The sequence below is a fragment of the Desmodus rotundus genome, chromosome 2 (assembly GCF_022682495.2).
Source record: "Desmodus rotundus isolate HL8 chromosome 2, HLdesRot8A.1, whole genome shotgun sequence".
NCBI lineage: Eukaryota > Metazoa > Chordata > Mammalia > Chiroptera > Phyllostomidae > Desmodus > Desmodus rotundus.
The window spans coordinates 172,045,784-172,066,783 of NC_071388.1; the positions used below are offsets into that span (position 1 = coordinate 172,045,784).

The 21,000-nt window shown below is 35.4% G+C and overlaps 1 protein-coding gene across 12 annotated transcripts in view; it reads left to right on the forward strand.

Moving 5' to 3' along the window:
* GULP1 (GULP PTB domain containing engulfment adaptor 1) overlaps nucleotides 1-21,000 on the forward strand; it is a 208,718-nt gene that overhangs the window by 145,089 nt on the left and 42,629 nt on the right. For all 12 annotated transcript variants that reach the window (XM_053918863.2, XM_045198434.3, XM_053918862.2 and 9 more), the window contains one exon: nucleotides 17,086-17,157. In XM_053918863.2, coding sequence (XP_053774838.1) covers nucleotides 17,086-17,157 — 72 coding nt within the window. The remainder of the gene's footprint in view (nucleotides 1-17,085; nucleotides 17,158-21,000) is intronic.

Below are 21,000 nucleotides of genomic sequence, written 5' to 3' on the forward strand. Positions count from 1 at the left end.
TCTTTTAAAAATGTTTATCATAACTTGCCTAAAACACATTTTTCTCCTAATAATTACCACCTTGATTTAGTACTACAGGATATCTCAAAATAATGCTGACAACCATTTTTAAGGGAGCTAAGCAGCAGACACAACTCAGCTGTCGTTACCCTGTGCTGTGGCAGGGGATGGCATGGCTTATAACATCCAACGTAAACAATGTGGAGATAAGGAGAGGTCCAAAAAGAATGTAATGTGTGAAAAATAATATGGACACCATATCATGATTCAATTTTTCAATTTGGAAAACTTGGCTTTGGAAATGTACTAGGGCTTGTAAAAGCTTGACAGATCTGCTAGAGGAGGAAACTCTACTAAGGGAAATCATTTTTAAAGCAGGGTTTGAGTTGCTTCCATGTCATATACACCCTACGAAGTCCCAAAGTGCATTTCACACCCAACAATTGTTTCCTAGTTGAGTAAATTAAATGTTCATGTAACAATTACAAAGAAAGTTATTATTTAGGCAGGCAACTATGTAGGAGAGAATGTAAAGGCAAAAGTAGTTAATGTTTTATCCTGTTTTGATGGAAAGTGATAGCTATTTCTCCAAAGTACTTGAGAATAGCAGAAGATGATGGCTTGAAACAAAATTAATAATAACTGTGAAGCTGTTATTCATAGTTATTGTAAAAGAAAACAAATATCTAGTGGGCTATTTCAAATTTAGTGAACTGTCAAACACTTCCACCAGTGGAATATATTAATCCTGTTGCATATCAAAGTTCCATCATATATATGAAACACTCTTTAAAAAAAAATTTACCTTGTCAACAGTGAATCATATGGTTAACTGATTATATTTTTATGCTGTTGCCAAAGAACTTGTAGCTTAGTTTATGACACACCTCTGTTTTATAACTCTTTATAGCCACTTTAAATACATTTGGGGACATAGTAAAATATTTTTTTTAATCAGTGAAATGAAAAAAAGTGGGGTTATTTTGAAAAAGGATCTATGCCTGGGTCCCTGGGGACTCAAGGTAGTGGTGAGTGGATCAGCAGATTCCCCATTGTCCTCCGCCTCTCCTCTGAATCTTGCTGCTTCTTGCTGCCAAACCCCCAGCTATCTTCTGATGACACTAAATCTCCTGTTGCCTTTTCCAGCCTTGAACACCTTGCCCAAAGTGGCGAGTGTTTTCTGCACACAACTCTTCCCAGAACATCTGGCCTGACAGATGAATTCACTGTCCTTTCTCTCTAAAATCCCTTTGCTTTGAGTCTCATGTTGTCAAACTGTGCCACTCTTCCTCTCTTAACTGAGGTCATTTACAATCCTCCCATCACTACTTCACTCCTTCAGTATTTTAGCTCCTGCTTTATTATCATCCTCCCCTAAATAAATGCACACTAGGAAGATACGATAATACACAGGATGGTCATTATATGAGCAGATGCTCTTGTGAGATAGTGACATCTCTGTCAATAAACATTTTCAAGCAAATAGACATATCATGCTACATCTTTGGATATGGTCTATAATTGATTTACCCATTGAGAGCTGATGTGCTGTTCTAGGATCCTGGTGGAATTATCAGTGTACAGAATGTCATAATCGATAGGTTAAACACTTCGGCCCAAATCAATATATACATAAATTGGGACATATAAATTAGGGGCATTGATATCATTTTTATGATATATTTCCTGAGTGCTGTTCCTTGACCTTTGTAAAATGGATTATTTAACAGCAAGTTTCAGACTTGAACCAATTTATAGTCACTGAACCAGTGTGCTTCCCGATTACCTCGGAATAACTTCTTTTGTACCATATGGTGACCAGCTGCATGACCTCATTAATGACATCACCCCACACCTACGTGGTACACTTACACCACTTAATTTAATGGCAGATAGAATTCTTGTAACTTATCAAACTTTTTACTTTATTATTTTGACTAATAAATGTGTATATTTGCTAATATATGTATGCATTTCATAGTTCTTTTTAATTTCAGATTTTTACTTATTAAATTCCTGGAGTTATAATAAGACATTAAAACCATTGGGATAATTAACATGACAAACATCCTTTCTTTTTCACTTGCATTTATATAATTTCATAGTAGATTAAAGCCAGAAGCTATTTGATTGTGGTTGTTTTCTATAATATACTTGGATCATGTATAGTATGGAGCAATATAATTTGAAGGGGACTTTTTGGCTTTTATTATAAAATAGTTCTAGGTATCCTATTTGATTAAGTGAGACAAATATATTAAATATGAATTCATTAAATTCCAAGCATTGTGCTAAACTGTATTGTCGTATTATCTCAAGCAATCCTCACAATGACTATATAAAAACATAACCACTTTTTATAAAGAGTAACAGATTTGGGATATAAAGTAATAGACCAAAACAAATTAGTAACAGCAGAGCTAATTAAAAAAAATAATCTCCATGAGTTTCTAGATTTTCCTTAAGTACTGTAAGACTATGCAGAATAAGCTGGGCCTCATCGTTCAGTAAACAACCAGTCTTCAAGGACAATGAGAATTGACAAAAATAAAGCCCCTTGCTTCAGTGTTTACATGAGGATTTGTGTTTTACACATCATGAATATGCTGAGTTGCTATCCTAATAGCACACTGAAAAGTCAGTCCATGTGGAGAAGAAGCAACCACAACCTGAGCTTTTTCCTTCCCCTAGAATGTGTTTTTATAGCAGGAAATCAAAACTACCTTCTGTGCAGAGGCTAACAAGTCTGTTGAGAGATGAAGAGAAAGTTGCCCTTCTCCCGACATTCTCCCTGCCATCCACCCACTCTGCAGTCCTTCCTGCAGGCTGCTGGCAGGATTTCCACAGGCAGAGCTTGACAGATGGGGTTCCAGTGATGGAGGCCCCTCCAGTTCCAATGAGATGTCATCATAGACTGGAAAAAGGCCCTTCCCCAAGCTGTCTTCCGTATGAAATGTGATCTGACTTTCAGATAAAGAATTAATCATGTTAAAATGGCAATAACTCTCAGAGTCTCTGGTAAAATTTCATTACAGAGTGTATCGGGGCTTTATAGAGTGAGGCTCCCTGGGTTTGTGCAGATGTTTCAACTTGGATATTCAGTAATAGAATATATATTTTTGGAGCAAAGAAAGTCATTTGTTTCCTAATTCTCATGTATAGCAGGGTCCATAATTTCTATAGATGTGCTATAATTTTGAAATTTATACTAGATTAGTCCTGAAATGAGAGGCAAACAAGTCTCATGATTCTAAAGCTATCATGTTGTTGCCCATATATCATTTATTTGTGCATTTTAATGGCATTATCACTTTTAAATGAAAATAAATTAATCTCAGGATGAGTCAGTATATGTATTTGCTATGAAGTCTGAGAGGCAAGGAATTGAACTGGAATGTCACAAAATACATTAAAAGTGGGTTAAAAATAAGTAGCTTACTTTAAACTTTAGTCATATTTGTAATGATGTGTATATAGGGCCAAGCTTTCTCTCAAATGCCAGTTCTGCTGTGTGAAAATCACAAGATTAAATATTTGATATATTAACCAAATATATTATGGGAAATAAAAATATATATAGTTTTTTTCCAGAAAACCAATATACTGGATATAATCCTGTATATGTAAAGGGAGTTTTTATGTAATTTGGAATTACTGTCACTAATCAGGCTATTAAATTTTTAGACATAGTCCAATAAAAACATAAAAGTCTATGTTAATACCAGGATTAAAACTTTCAAAGGGCAACTGAAAAATACTCTCAAAAGCTGCCCAGGAATATGCAAAGGTTGTTTTTTTTAAAGGTCAAGGAAAATCAAATGAAATCAGCGTATACTAGGGTTTAAACAAACCAATTAAGCATTACAGTGAAGACAAAGTGGTGCTAATTAGTGATAATTGTCTTCAGGTATTGAAAAAACATTAGTATAGTTGTCTTTTAAAATAAAAAGACATGCACTTTTTAAAATAAACAAAATTATTAAAGTGAGGTTAGAAGTATATATGTTTATATATATACTTACATATTTAATTTATATATAAATAAATAAATAAATAAATAAATAAATTGGCCTAATTGTAACAAGAGCATGAAGAGGAGTTGTGATAGTGGAAGCAAAATAGTTGCTCACTTTTACAGAGAATTCGGCTCTTAGTTAATGAGATAAAACAGCTTATGTGCTCTCATCAGCATCTGATTGTAAGACAGACTCCTTACTGTAGATGGATTCAGCTGATCGCACAAAACGCAATGATTCACTCCTTCCCCTACTCCGCTGTAGGAAATTACCAGGATCCTGCCATTCCTGGATGGCTGATGCTTCTGTATTTCCCCATCTGTCACTTAATTAGCCAGAATCACCAGCTTCCTGGCAGAATTAGTTAAGCCCTATTAATAGAATTATGTGGAATCTATAAAATAAGAAGAAGGAAAAAAACCCAGACCCTTGTTGAAAATAATGTCACAAGCCCCGTTTTTCCAGCATTACTCTAGGATCTAGCAACAAATAATCAACACCCACGCATCATTTAGGAACAGGTTTTGAAAGGAAGCAAATATTTAGTGACTGCCTACTATGTGTCAGACACTTTGCCCATGCAACTTTTGCTCAGAACCCACTTATAAGTATAGAGATATTTATCTACATATTACAAAAGAAGGAGGCTGCTGATCAGAGGTTTTATACAAGGACTTATCAAGTGGCGGAGCCAGAATTTAAACCCTGTGTCCATGTGACTCTAATACTCTTTGGCATGGGTTCCACTACGCTGCTTTCACAGAGATCTTTGATTTTTCTGTTCCTCACTGTATCCAAGTACCTGGAACATTGCTTGGCACATAGTAGGCCTTCGGTTAAACATCTGTTAAATAAAAGAAGGCCTGCTCTGGTGCAGAGCCTGCTCTCACTACTCTTCTGGGGGCACCTGATGGAAGTGAGGAGGACCATACATTCATAGTCAGTCATTAGGCTTGTCTTGGTCTGCTTCAGATCTCAGGTTTTTGTTTGTTTTTTTTGTTGTTGTTTTTCTTTGCCTTTCCATGTCTGTGGTTGAATCTCTAAATCTAGGAGATAAAAACCCCGGGGGACAGAATCCAGTCTTCTTTGCTCGCACCATCATAGCCCACTAATGAAAGTCCTGCATGCAGCAATGCTTCACGGAATTAGAGGGCATACTAATCATTTCAGGAAGATCATTAACCCACACTCATTTTTTCACTCAGAAGAGCTATGCCCAACATAAAATGTAGATTTTCCTCTCTTTGTAAAGAAACTGGCCCTGGCTGGTATAGCTCAGTGGATTGAGCAAGGGCCTGAGAACCAAAGAGTCACTGGTTCGATTCCCAGTCAGGGCACATGCCTGGGTTGTGGACCAGGTCCCCAGTATGGGGGCGTGAGAGGCAACCACATATTGATGTTTCATTCCCTCTCTTTCGCCTTTCCTTCCCCTCTCTCTAAAAATAAATAAATGAAATCCTTAAAAGAAAATATATATATATATACATATATATAAAGAAATGAAGACAGCTATTTGAGTAGTAAGGTCTTTTAATGCAATCACTGACACTGATACTCAAGTTTGAAGAAGTTCTGTCTACATCTTGGGATGAGGTCTTCTCCCAAATGGCTGGTGATTTCAAACAATGATCACTCATAGCCAGAAAACTTCACTACGGCAATTATCGTTTATTTGGAACCTTTCTTGTTGCAGTCTGTTTAGATGGTACTCAAAAAATGAGGTTCTAGGTAGTGGAATGAAAGAACCAAGATAAGGGTTCGCTTACAGCACCATTATAGGTCAGAGATTTGGGTCTGCTTTGCTCCCTGCTGTAGCCCTGGTGTCCAGAATTGTACTCGACAGAAAGATGACACACGGCAAATAAATACTTATGAGATTAGGTTAGGACACAAAAGTAAATATGATGATGATGATACATAGTAAATGTTTTTGAAATGGAGTAGAATATAGAAATAATGGTAGTGATGACTTTGATGATGATGGTGGTGGTAATAGTAATAATAATGTAGTATCTCAAAGGGGGAGTATGGGAAATGCTATCACCTGAATTAGGAGGGGTGTTTTAAAGAATGTTTTCTCCATAAGGGGGAAAAAAAGAGATAAGGAGAAATAAGAAGTTTCTTGAAATATTAGGGACTTCTCCAGATAAAAATATTTCTTTGGACAGAGTTTAGAAAGATAAGCAGACTTGGGGCAATCAGTTTGTCAGATTTTAAACCTGAAGTAAAACAACAGCTTAAGTTCCATGAAAATTAAGAAGAAGACATGGATACTTATTATCACTGTGATTCGTCATTGTTTTGGAACCAATGCAGTGAGCAAGGAAAATGAAATAATTGCTAGCAATATTGAAAAATAAAACATATGGCACTTCATTGATAATTATATTCCAGTAGGCTCAACGTAAATAAAAACACAAAGCTGCTGGGCTTAATAAGAGAATATGATAAGGCCACTGAGTATAGGGTAAATATTTTCTGTAGGACAATATCTTGTTATAAATAGAATACAAAAGTCTTATTTATCCCAAACTATAAAGTAACTAGGAATCTATTTAACAAGGAATGTACTTGGCCTTCCTAAAAAAAAAAAAAAAAAAAAAACAAAACAGTATATGTAAATACTTATTGATGAGGCATTCACAAATAAGCATATCAGGTATAGATATCCTAAAAATTTCTCATCTCAAGTTTTATTTGATTAAAGTGCAATGAGAATTACAGGTGAATTAAATTACAATGAGAATTAGCAATAAATGTTTGAAAATAGCCAATAAAATACTGAGAGAAAAGTATACTTGCATTTGTGTTTGTAAGGATTCTAGCAGCCTCAAGAGCCAATATTCAAATATTAATGGCTTAAAATAGTTTTTTTCTCACTTCACAGTGCATTGTGGGTAGGTTAGCTCTTTTTATTTGCTTGTTTTGACTGTTATTTTGTTATTTTATTATCTTAGTGAATTTAGCCAGGTACTCATTGGATTTTCTCATTTAATTCTCACAAAAACACAATTGGCTTATCCCTATTTTGTGAATGAGGAAACTGAGGCCCTGGGAGGTTCAGTAAATAAATGGTATTTGGAAACTTCGATTACCTAACTGTAAAGCCAACCAAATATTTTTTATTCCCATAGATTTTAAGCATATCTCATAGTAGAGAGAATATGTCTTAATTAGCCAAATGAAGGTGGCATAAATGAGTAATATATATTCAGTATATTATATTATCTTTTATTCTATTTCTGTCTTATTTAAGATGGCAAAAACCCCCCCCACAAACTACCCAAAACCCAGAAAAACAATAGAGTATGTGTCTGAAAATTAGGAGAGCCAGAATCCCCACCCTCACTCTGCTGCTAGCAAGCTTCAGGACCTTGAGGGGTCCCTTCGCCCTCCTGGTCCTGTTTCACATCTATAACATGATGGGGTTTTAATGAGGATATCTCCACAGTGCACAAGCACGTGGTTCTCTGATGAGAAAACGGATTGTGAAGGCGGTCTTGCTCCAATGCCCAGGTTGGTTTTCTGTTTAAGTTGGGCTTATTTATTTTTGTAATATTGCTATTTAAAATAATACAAGCAGATGCCCTGTTTTTCATTCCACCTGTCTCGCTCCTCAGATGTGAAAGAGGTGTGACCATTGGAGAGGTTGGCTCTGGGACAGGACAAAAATGTGCCCCTCCCTACTGTGCCCACGTGATTCAAAGCTCTGTTTGGGAGACCCTTGCTTGCACAATGGGCAGTGAGCACAGTTTCTTGTTTATAGCAAGTGGCATTGTTTTGGCTTAAACTTTAAAGTCTTATTTTAAAAGCAAGAGCCTATTAAAATAATTCAGACCATATTCATGTAAAATAAGAACAGATGCAATTTAATACAAAGTTACTATAATAAAAAGATAAACCTAAATATCAAATCAAATACAAAATATAGACTTCTTAATACTGAGCTCCCCCAATTTTTTTCTCTGTCCAAATTTTTTGGCCCTCCTTTAAAGGATAACTTCAGAGTATCTAGTTTCAAATTTAAAGTACAACTTTTCTTTTTGGTGGATTTATTTTCATATTTTTTTCAGGATTATGGTTTTGGCAATCGAGTAATAAGTTCACAACTGATTGATTCTGACTCTTTTTTTAGAAATAGACTATTATGATGTGCTTTTTAAAAATGTTTTTTCCCATATTTCTTGGCACTGTGGCATCACAAGGCAGCCAAATGAAGACTATAAAAATGAAATTGGCTGACTCCTAAACGGCTTATCTACTTGTGCAGTTGAGTAGCTAGAAGGTTTCAGTACCTTTTTTTTTCAACGCATAGACAGTCAAGTTAACACCAAGAGAATAGCCCCATGCTATTTAAGGCTCTGCAACCTTGGCTACAGATAGAGACATATCTGTTTATTTTTTTAATGATTAGAATACTCATTGGTCATTATGCTACCAATAGTTATTTCAACTTGATGTTAGATGAAGCTTCATGTTGTAAACAGTAGAAATTGTTGTCCTTTAATATTTAAAATAATTATGTAGAGAACACATTATCTACATAAAATTGGCACATTTTGAATTAGATGTAAATAAAACATGTACTCCATTTATTTCAGGTATAAATCAGCTTCTTGTTATGTTAAATAGTATCAAATTTCAGAGCAGTTAGGCTTAGTAACTCTTTAGTTAATTATTTTAATGGTTATTAATCTGACATTAAAAAAATAACATCCTACATTATTCATAGACTGATTAAGCATTTGAGGAAGCAAGCAAATCAGGTATTATGAATGAGTCCATGTGATGTCCAACACTGCTCTCTACTGGCAAAGAAGCAAGTCATAAAACAAACTAGCCTGTAAAAATGAAAAAAAAGAAGGCAAATTCTGAGTAATATTTGAATGTGAAGGTGGATTCCTCAGACTCTAACTCAGGTTTTTGCAAAATGCTTATTGCAAGGACTATAATAAGAGAAATAGAATAAAATAATACAGATATCACCTGAGATTCATTTTTTAAAATCTGTATCATTTTAATTAATTGAAAAATAGTTGTGGAAATTTTGGAAAATATTAAGCCAAACATGAAATATCTTATTAGTATTTTAAATGAAGAAGTCTATAAATATCTTGTATATAATAGTGGATTTAATGACATTTTTATGTACTTAATTTTAACAGACTGCAGACTCTAAAATACCTGTTGTGAGTACATCTGCTATGTATTCAACTGCATTGGGCAGAGATGCATAGGTTGGAATGTTTGTATGAATATATAACTAGCTTTTTAGAGTATCAGACATTTTTTCTGTATTTGTCAATGGTTTTTAAAAGGCATTTTCATCATTTGTAAAATCTGTTTAAAATATATGCCATGTTATCATACCTATCAATACATTGACTAAGAATATACAAAACACTTTTTGATTGCTGTCTTTTCACTTCTTATAGTCTAATAAATTCTGAATGTCTTTTTTGTACTTACTATCTTTCTTATCTATCCATATTGCTTAGGAGTCATATTTAATATTTTCATATAAACCCTTTTAATAACTCAGCTAGCAGTAAAAATTAAATATATATACATATATACACACAATAATGCCCAATCAATTTATCGTATATAGTAATTTAAGAGGTTTTGTTTGTTTTCATAAGTTAGCTTAGTACTTTCTGACAAATTACTTTTACTCTAACAATGTTTAAAGATGGAAAACAGTATTTTCAATAATAGTTACCTCTTGGTTATAAAATAATAGTTGATGCTTATTTTCATTAATACATTTTGTAGTTTTTGAGTTAATTGTAGTGAACATTCATTACTATTAAAGTACAAGAGTTTATTCATAAGCAAACAAATTTTGTTGCAGAGCTGCAAAGCACAAGCCTACAATTGTGCAAGATGCACACTTGTATTAGACACACTTGTCTTATGTCTAATCTTTCCCGCCCAAAATGTAGTTCAATGAAAGTTGTCTATTTGAGGCTATAAAGAAAAATAATTGATAAAAGTTTGAAAACTTAAGTAACAAAAAAATGGCACCAACCACTATCACTTGCCACAGAACACATAACTTTTTCATTTGCTCTTCGCCACACTCAGAAATATGACTCTGAATCTACATGTATAAATCAAAAACAGTTGGATACATTATACTCTCTCATTATTGTTATTTCTTTCTGCCACATGGAGGAGCTAAGACATAAAAAGTTGCTTAAACATAAAGACAATTATTTTTACTCAGTTTAAAATGTTAAACATACCACTGTCCCATTTTCTAGGAGAATATAAAAAATAAAATGTTTCTTTAATTTTTGCTTAGGTAGATACCTCCCAGGAAACAAACTTTTTGAGACTGATTTTTTTTTCCATGCAGCATAATTCCTTTGAGATTCCTCCAAGTTGTTTTATGTACCAAGAATTCATTGATTTTATTGCTGAGTAGTGTTCCATGGTATAGATATACTACTGTTTGTGTAACCATTCACTCACTGAAGGATATCTGGATTGTTCCCAATGTTTGGCTTTTAAAAATGTATCTGCTGTGATAGAACTGGAGAGCATTATGCCAAGTGAAATAAGCCAGGCATTGAAAGACAAATGCCATATGATATCACATATAAGTGGAACGTAATTAACAAAACAAACAAACGAGCAAAACAGAACCAGAGACATTGAAATAAAGAACAAACTGACAGTGATAGAGGGGAAGGGAAGCAGGGTAACAGGGAAAGAAGGGGAAGGGGCAAGTCAAGGAACATGAGTAGAGGACTCCTGAGCGCACGGACACTGGGGTGGGGATTGACGGTGGGGGGGTACAGGGAACAGCAACTGGAAAAAGGTGGGACAATTGTAACTGAAAAACAATAATAATAATAATATCTATATATCTATATATATATATATCTACTATGAACATTTGTGGGCGGATATTTGCATAAATGTGTTTTTATTTCTATGGGATAAACACCCCAAAAGGTGCGTTTTTTGTCTTATAGGTCCATATTTAGTTTTAAAACAGACCAATCTTTCTTCCAGAATGGCTGTACCATTTCATATTCTCACCAACACCAGTGTCACTAATTTTATTTGCTAATCTGACAACCCCAATGAGTATTAATGATATAATTTTTCTGATTCCCCTCGCCATCTCCCTGAACACTTACCTTATTCCTGTTTGTAGCATTATTTCCCACCCCCCCCCCCCCCCAAACCTGCCCAAGGACGCCTGATTCTGGAACTCATCTCAACTTCTCAGGCCTTCCACTGAGATCCCAGGGACAGGGTCTCCCTAACCCACACCTTCTACCCAGAATTCTGCTTCCCTAGACTCCACTTTGCACACCCAGTGGTTGAGTCTGCTTGTCTAGCTGACACATCAGAGACTTTTAGCCCCAATACATTTGAGTATATGTTTCATTTCTTCCTTTCATTCGGGTCTCGATTAAAATGTCTCCTTTTTAGACAGGGCTTTCCTGCTCACTTGATTTTAAATACTACTCACACTCTACCCACTCCATCTGTATTATTCATCTACTTGAGTTATTTTTATCGGTGCTGTCTAAGATATATTATACATCTGTCTGTGATCTAGACGTAAGAAAAAACACAGATATATTGATAACACACATACACACACTCTTACTAGAGTTTAAACTCCATGAGGACAGGGCCATTTTCTTTTTTTCTTAAATTATATTTTATTGATTATGCTATTACAGTTGTCTCAGTTTTTCCCCCTTTGTCCCCCTCCACCCAGCACCCCCCACTCCCTCAGGCAATCCTGCCACCATTGTTCATGTCCATGGGTCATGCATGTAAGTTCTTTGGCTTCTCCACTTCCTATACTGTGCTGTACATCCCATGGCTATTCTGTAACTACCTATTTGTACCTCTGAATCAACAGGGACATTCCCCCTACTGTATACCCAGCACTTAGTAAACGCTTGACTCAGTAAATACTCAACAGTTTTTTAAAGGCATAAATGAATATGTGCAACATTAACGTATCATTTGAGGGCTTAATTTAATTTTATTTTATCAAAGTAATCCATGTCCATTTTAGACCGTCAGCCATTTACCCAAGGCTCATAATGAAAAAAGCATAATGTTCCACAGCTCTTCTCCCAAGTTTCACTCACTGCAGCCACCACTCCGAACTCTTCAGTGTTCCTTTGTCACTTTCCTCCATGTCTGGAAAAACCTGCTGCACTGTTGTGCCTTGATTTGTCACATTTGCAGTGGTTATCAGCACCATCCTGTTGCCTCTCCCATTTCCAGGGTTCCATTTTTCTTCTGTTTTATTTTACTTCCTTTCTTACTGAGAATTGAGTCATAGAAGGTAATTTTTTTGCTCCTTTCCATATCTCAGTGCATATTTTTCTTTCCTCATAACAAGGAAACTTAGCTGTAAGTCATCCTTCTGCCTTGGAATTTGACGTTAGTTTTCCTTAGCACTTGAAATCATTTTTCCTTAGAATTTGAGGTTATTCTTCCTCTGTGTTTGTTGATGTGAACTCTGATGTCATTCATACTCTTGGTCCTTTGTGGGCTTATCTGTTTGTCTTTTTCTCTCCTGCATCTTTTATGATCTTTTCTTTATCTCTAATGTGCCGATGATGAGCCTAATGTATTGTGCTTTTGTATGTGGGTTTTCACTCATTCCAGTGGTATCCTCTTGAATTCTTTAATCTGAAAATTCATGTCTTTATTTTTGGAGAAGTGTTGGATATTTTTCCTCCTTCAGTTTCTCCCATTCACTATTTCTAGAACTCCTTATCTGGTTTGATGTTGAATAACCTGTAACACGTGGCTTTCACACTTACACAGGCATCGGAATCACCTAGAGGAGATATTAAAGCAAGGTTGCTCCTTTGCCTGAGAAGGACCCTAGCTGGAGCCTCGGAAGACTAGCAGCCAGTCTGCTGGGAGCTGGACTGGGAAGGGTCTAGTGGACTTTCAGTTTCCCATGCGGACGTTGCTTAGTTTCTTTGTTTTAGTGAGGCACCTTACCTCTGCTCTCAGCCAGGCCTCGAATTTTTCTGTCCAGAGCTCCCAGGCCTTGTTTCTCCGGCTAGTTAACAACCGGATGGAATGGAATGGATGAATCCCTTGGCCATGGCATGATTCAGTTCCATCTTGTCTTTCTCCTTCAGGCACCAGGCAGAGTGGGAAAAGATGAAAACCAGAGTCCTACTTCTAACTCGTATACGAGACAGAGTATTTCAGTTCTTTGTGGGTTTGTATCCTAGATTGAACGTTCCTAAATATAAGCATTCAAGCATTTAACACTGTCTTATGTCATTTTCTCTCAGAATTAGACCCCACGACAAAGATTGGGGTAAAAAATTTATCATTGAGAGATTCCCCATGAGTGGGTGGTCTAGTGCCAACAGGAACAGGGAGGCAAAGGTGCAAGTGATTTATTAAAAGAGCACTTCCAGGAGCAACCAGTACGGGCGTGCAAAAGCCGGACAGGCAAAGGGAAGAAATTAAGGAAGAGTACAGTGCCAGGGGAAGGGAGCCCCAGCCTCACCTGATTCCATGGGAAGCTCTGCATTACATCTTAGAGTTTACCCCAGCTCCAAGCAAATGAGTTGGGCCTCTGTACTTCCACACCAGTCCCGGGCTAAAGAATGTGGGGATGTGAGTAAATCAAAAACTCCCAGGGATTTCTAGCTCTCAGTACTGGCAAAGTGACCTCATTGCCCAAAGGTCTTCTGAAGGTCTTGGGTTACGCCATTACCAGCAAAGCATGGGGAGGGCGGGTCCAGGGCTGACAATATGAATCCAAGGATGGCTGAGCAGGCACCAGGAGCATCCATTAAATCATTGTATGAGGGAGTGGCCATCTCTCCTAATCATAAAACACTGCAGTTTACAGAGCGTTGTTTTTTTCCCCCCATCTCTTAATTGTAATTGATCTTCAGGAAATTTTATAAGGAAAGAAGAGCATATTATTCTTATTTTTCAAGTGAGATAAGGCAGATTAAGTGACTTCTCTAACATCTTCAGATGCTAAGCCTTGAGTTTATTCCAGTGTGCTACATCATATCTACGAGTTTTATAAATTTTGAATGTAGACACACATGGAGTGCATATAAATATGAATTATTTAATATATGTATCATGATGACTTTCATTATTTAAAACCACAGAAAATATTATAAGAAATAATCTACTTTCCAGTTTTAAAATTATTTCTATTTAGGTCATCCAACATTACATAGCAAAATTGAGTTAACTTGGAAGCTCTATGTGAGATGTCTCTGAAGTTTAATTCCCACCAGCATCCAAGGCTTCTCCCTGTGTTTCATTGCTCAGATGTTTTAATTAAAGCCCGAGTGAAAGAAACATATTAAAAGGTTCCTGGAGCACAGCAAGAGGTTTCTTCATTTAGAATGTACTTGGAGTTCTTCCATAATTTTCCCATATGGCCTATTTACATATAATACTTGTGACTCATGACATTTCTGCTAAATTATGAATATTCTTTCTGTAAATATTTCCAGTTACTCTTACAGTCTGTTATGGACACATGAGACACTTCCTTCTTCTAGTTGAGGAACACCTATAAAGAGCCTACCTTTGCCTTCCTGCTCCTGTTGGCACTAGACCACCCACTCATGGGGAATCTCTCAATAATAAATTCAAAGATGCTGAGAGCAGGAGTTCACCCTGTGGATTTACTCAGACCTGAGTAACCCCTGTTTTGGTAACTCCCTTCTTCTCACTCAAACCTGTTATCTTTTCTGGATGATCTAAAGAAGTACTTTGCAAACCCGATGGCATATTAAAATCACCTGGGGAGCTTTAAAATACAAAGATGTCCTGGTTCTGCCCCAGACCGATTAAATTAGACTCCTAGGCACTGATCTGAGTTTAAAGGTCCCATGTGATACCATCAAATAGTAGTCAAGGTTGAATGTACTCATTTGACATAGAAGAAATGTGACAGGTATATTAGTGTTGGGAATAGATTTGGCTGTCTCCCACATCTTAGGAACTGGTTTTGAGTTCCTCTTAAGCTGAGAAGTTCTCCATTAATTTTGGGGGTTTTTGCAGGCATGGACAACAAACTTGAAGTCTCGGTTGGGCAAACAGAGTGCCTGATGATATTGTATGTAGGTCCTAGTAACAGTTGTTTGGTATACTTTGAGCTTATTAGGAACTATAGAAACTGAGAAGCAAAACAGTTTTTTCTTTTGCCTTAATGCTGTATTTGCCTTAATCTCCTGTATTTTGAGTTCACTTTTTGTATCTGCCTTCTACGGTCTTTCTGACCTTTTAATATTTTCTAATTCTGTTCCTTAGACTTTAGTACAAGGAAACACCTGTGATGCTTTTATAAACATAATTCCCTAGCCCTCCTTAAAGATGCTGACTTATTTGATTGAGAAATCTTCGTTTTGTATTTTAACCTGCTTCCTGGGTAATTCTCAAGCATGTCATACAGAGACCCCCACTTGAAAACGGGAAGTCTAATTTCTTTAGTTGTTATTGCTATTTTTTCAAGAAGGAAAGAAGGTCTAAATGTGGTTTTGAAAGATACTATGACATTGCGCTTTTGTGAGCTAATGCACAGAAAGGATGGTACTTAATCATTTGCTGTAAAGTGTGTGCACACACATCTATTTATGTAAGTGATGAATTTGTGACTCACTTTGGTGGTATAATCACTAGTGTGTAACAAAATGTCTGTGAAATTATAAATACTTAATGAATTTAATGATTATTTGCTATTTATGTAGAAATATTTTATAAAGTATTTTATAAAGTAAACTACATTTCAATTCTAAGTGCTCTTGAATATTTTGTGATATTGAACTTCTGTTTAGGAGGTATTATGTCTCTTTAGGATAAATTTTATTACAATTCATTAATTATTTTTTGAAAGGTTTTATTTATTTAATTTGTAGAGAGAAGGGAAAGGAGGGAGAGAGGGAAAGAAACATCAATATGTGGTTGCCCCTCCTGGGTCCCCAACTGGGGACCTGACCCGCAACCCAGGCAGGTGCCCTAGACTGGGAATTGAACTGGCAGCGATCCTTCGGTTTGCAGGCCAACACTCAGTCCACTGAGCCACACCACCCAGGGCACAATGTATTAATTATTATGGAACTTTTGATAGATCAGTTTTTAACCAAAAACCTTCAGGGATATTTGAAAATATAGCAAAATTGTAGATCATGTATGTTTTATTTTTTAATGTAGTTTAGCTTATAACTTTGGTGGATGGTATATATTGGGTATTTTAAAAGTTTGTACTTTAAAATTTTATATGCTATCTTAGTGTCATAATTGGAAAAACAAAGAAAAATGGTTATTTGTGGTTATAAACTCTAGTAAACCATATTAATATCTTAAAATGCACTGTTGACATTTAAATACAGTAATAAATAAGAAGCATTTATATGCCTTGAACTTACAGATAACTATTTCATTTTTAATATGTTTTAAATTTTAAATTTTGAAGTCCACTTTATTCCCTTGGGCTCGATGAAGTATCTTTTTTCTTTCCAGTCAACATCTACAAGTAAAATATTTAGGAAAATGCATTTTTAAAAAATCTTGAATAATAAGAACTTTATGTGATTAAATAATATGTTGACATTTTCTAAATTTTTTATTGTTTATTCTATTACAGTCATCCCAATTTCTTTTGTCCCCTCCACGCAGCCGTCTACTCTCGTCCACAGTCAATGTCCTCTCCGTTGTCCGCTAGTGCTTCATACCCGTTCTTGGACTAGTCCCTTCCTCCTCCTTCTTCCCCTTCCCTTTCCCTCCTCCCCTCCTACAGCTGTCAATCTGTTCATGTTTCTGTGTCTCTGGTTCTATTTTTCTCGTTAGTTTATTTTATTCATTAGATTCCAGTTATAAGAGAGGTCATATGGTATTTGTCTTTTGCTGACGAGCCTGACATTTTCATATAATTCAAAATAATATAAATTAATAACTTTTTTGTTTAATTAGGTTTTGGATTTGCATTACTATTTCATCATCCTGTTATACCATGCTATATTTCCAAATGACTTAATGGTATGTAATGGAGTAAAGCCTGTGTCTCACAAATGAACATTTTTAGTTTCTAGGCAGTACAGAAGTGGAACAGCCCAAAGGAACAGAAGTTGTCAGAGATGCTGTAAGAAAACTAAAGGTAGGGAGAGCTCTTCAAATAAACGTCTAGTGTATAGATCCCGTCTTAGTCATCAGTAGGTGAATGGAAATTCAAAGCATGAATAACTTCGTAGTAGATACGGCTTTACCCTGTTAAAAAATGGATAAATGTCCATTATCTTCTGAATAAATGTCACCAGACCAAGGAAAACTATTTAATAACACATGTGTACACATAATTATTTTTTTTCAATATGGCACGCTTTGTATTTTTCTGTGTAATTTCTCATACATAACAAAAAATGTAATGGAGATGTTTCATAAGTTTTGACATTCAGTGGCTTGCCTTTACTTTGCTTGGACAATGTGGACTCATGCCCTAACTCAGAAACTAGTAATGGTGTAACAATTATCTCTAATAGTTAGAGTATCATAGCCAGTTGAAAGTGAGAGGTAAGGTGAAGGCATTAAGAAGTACTCATTGGTAGTTACAGAATAGTCACAGGGATGTAAATTACCGCACAGGTATACAATACTATACAATACTATACAATATTAGAGTATTGTATAACTATGTATGGGGCTAGGTGAGTACTGGAAATATTGGGAGGACCAGGACCACTCTCTAAAGTACATGGTCGTCTAATCTTACACCAGAAACTAATACAGAATAATATTGAATGTAAACTGTAATTGAAAAATTAAAAAATGATTAAATGAAATAATGTGAAATCTTGGTACATAATAACTACACATTCAATCTGTAACAATTAAAAACCAAAAGTGTGAAGTTAGAATTGATTCCAAAGTAGAATTTTGCAGTGACACTGTAGGTTAAAGATGGCTTAATGGACAAATCCCAGAGGATCAGACACTGTCCATGAGCAGACGTGGGGACTGGTGAGACTGAGAGCAGAAAGGGACATTGAGTAAGCAACCTCACGTACTCAACAATTAGCCAGTTTCCCGAGAAAATCTTGTGTAAGATGTCGCACATCTTAGCATGTCTTTTTAATTGTATCCAATACTAAAGGACACTGTTTTCACTGAAATTTTAAGATTTTTAAAGTCTCCTTCAGCAGAATTCTTACCTTGTATATTGACATATAACTAACATATAACATTACATTAGTTTTAATATAATAATTAGATATTTGTATATATTGTGAAATCACAATAAGTCTAGTTAACATCCATCACCACATAGAATTTTTTTTCTTGTGATGAAAACTTCTAAAATCTACGCCTTTAGCAACTTTCAAATATATAATACAATATTTTTAACTGTAGTCACTATGTTGTACGTTACATCCCCAGGACTTACTTATTTTACACCTGGGAGTCTGTACCTCTGCACTACCTGTACACATTTTGTTCGCCTCCCACCACCTGCCTTTATCCACCACTGATCTGTTGTCTCTGTCAGTGATTTTTTTTTAGATTGTGCATATGAGACCATATAGTATTCGTGTTTCTCTGCAGACACTTCAGCCTAATGCCCTAAAGGTCCATCCGTGTCTCAAATGGCAAGATTTCCTTCTTTTTCTGTGGTTGAATAATACACACACACACACACACACACACACACCCCATATCTTCTTTACCTATTCCTTCATCAATGAACACTTAGTTGCTTCCACCAGAATTCTCATCTTTATCTTACTAAGGAAATATAACATACCAGTACAACAACAGGTCCTCAAATAACGTCGCTTCGTTTAATGTTGTTTTGTTATAACATTGATGAGATGCCACAGGAACTTAGCTGTTGTTTCTGTGAGTTAGCCTGTGGGAAAATTGGTTTCATTATTAATTGTCTTGCCATTGTTCGAAGAACCTATTGACGATGTTAAGTAAGGACTGACTTTGTTTATACAGTTGTTATTCTCTGTAGCTGCTCTCACTTTTTTTTTAAACAACTTTTCTCTCTCTTTATTTAGTTTAGAAGAGCTAGGCTTCAGATTGTGCTAGACAGAGTCATGGACAACAGGAAGTATTGCTTTGCTTTGAGAATGTCGCACCAGGCCAATTCTGAGTGTTTAAACTGGGGAAAATTTTAAGTGGGATGATTTGTATTCTGGGTGAAGAAGTAAAAGTGGAGAATATTTTTATTCATTTTATATGCACATACTTTATCTAATGCTATAAGTAAAAATGCTGAAAGGTCCCAGGATGTTATCACCCCCACTTGGGAAAAAAGCTAGCCAACCATTTCCTTCCACTGCTCGTTAGGTAATGTTCAGACTTTCCATTTTTTGGCCAATACTTTAAAGTACTAATGGAGATTTTTAAAAGTCTCACAGTTTATGGATAACATTTGGAATAAGATTCTATTTCAGTGTTCAGAATGTTTCACACTCTGGGCATGAGTCCAACTTCACTACAATCAGAATATCTCTAACAGAATAATGGTATTTATGCTTAATGTGTCTTAATACCTAGGAGGTTCTTTATTCAGTCAACCCAAATCCCACACCAAAAGGATTCAATTACATAATGGCTACATAAAAAGTAAAGAGATATTTGAATTGGAATGTTTCTAAACAGAGCTAGTTTTTATATACAGTGTGAGGCAAAGTAGGTTTATGGTATTCGGATGGAGAATAATACAATAATTAAAAAATAATAGTGCAAGAATAAACTCTGTGCTTTTGGTAATCACACTTGTAAACCTATTTTTGCTCCAGCCCATATTTTTGTGGGACTTTTTATGCAGTTCCTAGGTGGTATTATATTTGAAAATATACTCTGTTAAGAAAAGAATGGGATTTACAGTAAGAAAAAAATTAGGTGGTAGAGTTTCAAAATGCACAATCAGTTGATAGTAGCTTTGTATTTCAAGTATCTTCCAGAAAAATAATATGTAAAAAGCAATCTTTACTTGGCTGATTGCAAAAATTTTATAGATCAGGAAAGTATATTCGAAGGTAATAATTCAGGAACCAAAGAAAATTAATAAACAATATTTTTTAATGCATTTGTAATTTATTTCTTTATGTTCGTCAGAGGCTACATCTCAAAGGGATATAAAAGTATTTGCATTTTTAAAAGAAGTGTTTAGATCCTGGCTCTTCTTTAGTTCTGCTGTCATGGCCAGAAGATGGCGCTATGACTCTACTGAAAATAAAGGAGTCTGCTCATTAACTCTGAGTACACATCCCCCATTTTAATTTGCTGCTTAGTTTTCTTAAACATACGTATTCTGACTGCTTTTTATCCACTACAGTGTAATGTTTTATTTTATTTGTTAAATATTTTATCTACATTTACTTTACAATCCTGTATTTCTCAGAAAAACCTATTTCTTAATTGTGTTTTAGCCTGAAATTTAAGAAAATACCAATTTTTCCAAAATGTAATAATTTAAAAACTCTTTAAACTTCTATATATTTAATATCAGTGTTACTGTAATGGGTTTACTTTTTAATAGCATTTACTTATTTTTATGAGTACAACTAGTATAAATTTCAGAGGACTCAATTTATATCATAAGCAAGGAATGTGTTCTTGGGAATAACCCTCAAGTTATTGCTAAATCTAGGTCCAGCGGTTTTTTCGCTCGACTTCACTTTCTCTGTTTAACATACACTCTGTTTTGGTTTTGTTCTTGTTTGTATGATCGCAATAAGTCTAGTCAACATCTGTCACCAGGCGAGGACTTTTCAGATCTACTACTAGCAACTCTCAAGTCCGCAATACAGCGTGGTTAATACAGTCCCCATGCTGGAGCGTTACACCCCCTCTGTGACCCTCTGCTTTTGTCTCCATAACCAGTCATGTAATTAATAAAATGGCTAGAGCTTAATTTAATTACAAATATACGTCCACAATATTTTTTGCATTAATAGGAATACTTTAAAATAAATTAAGAAATATAAGAACC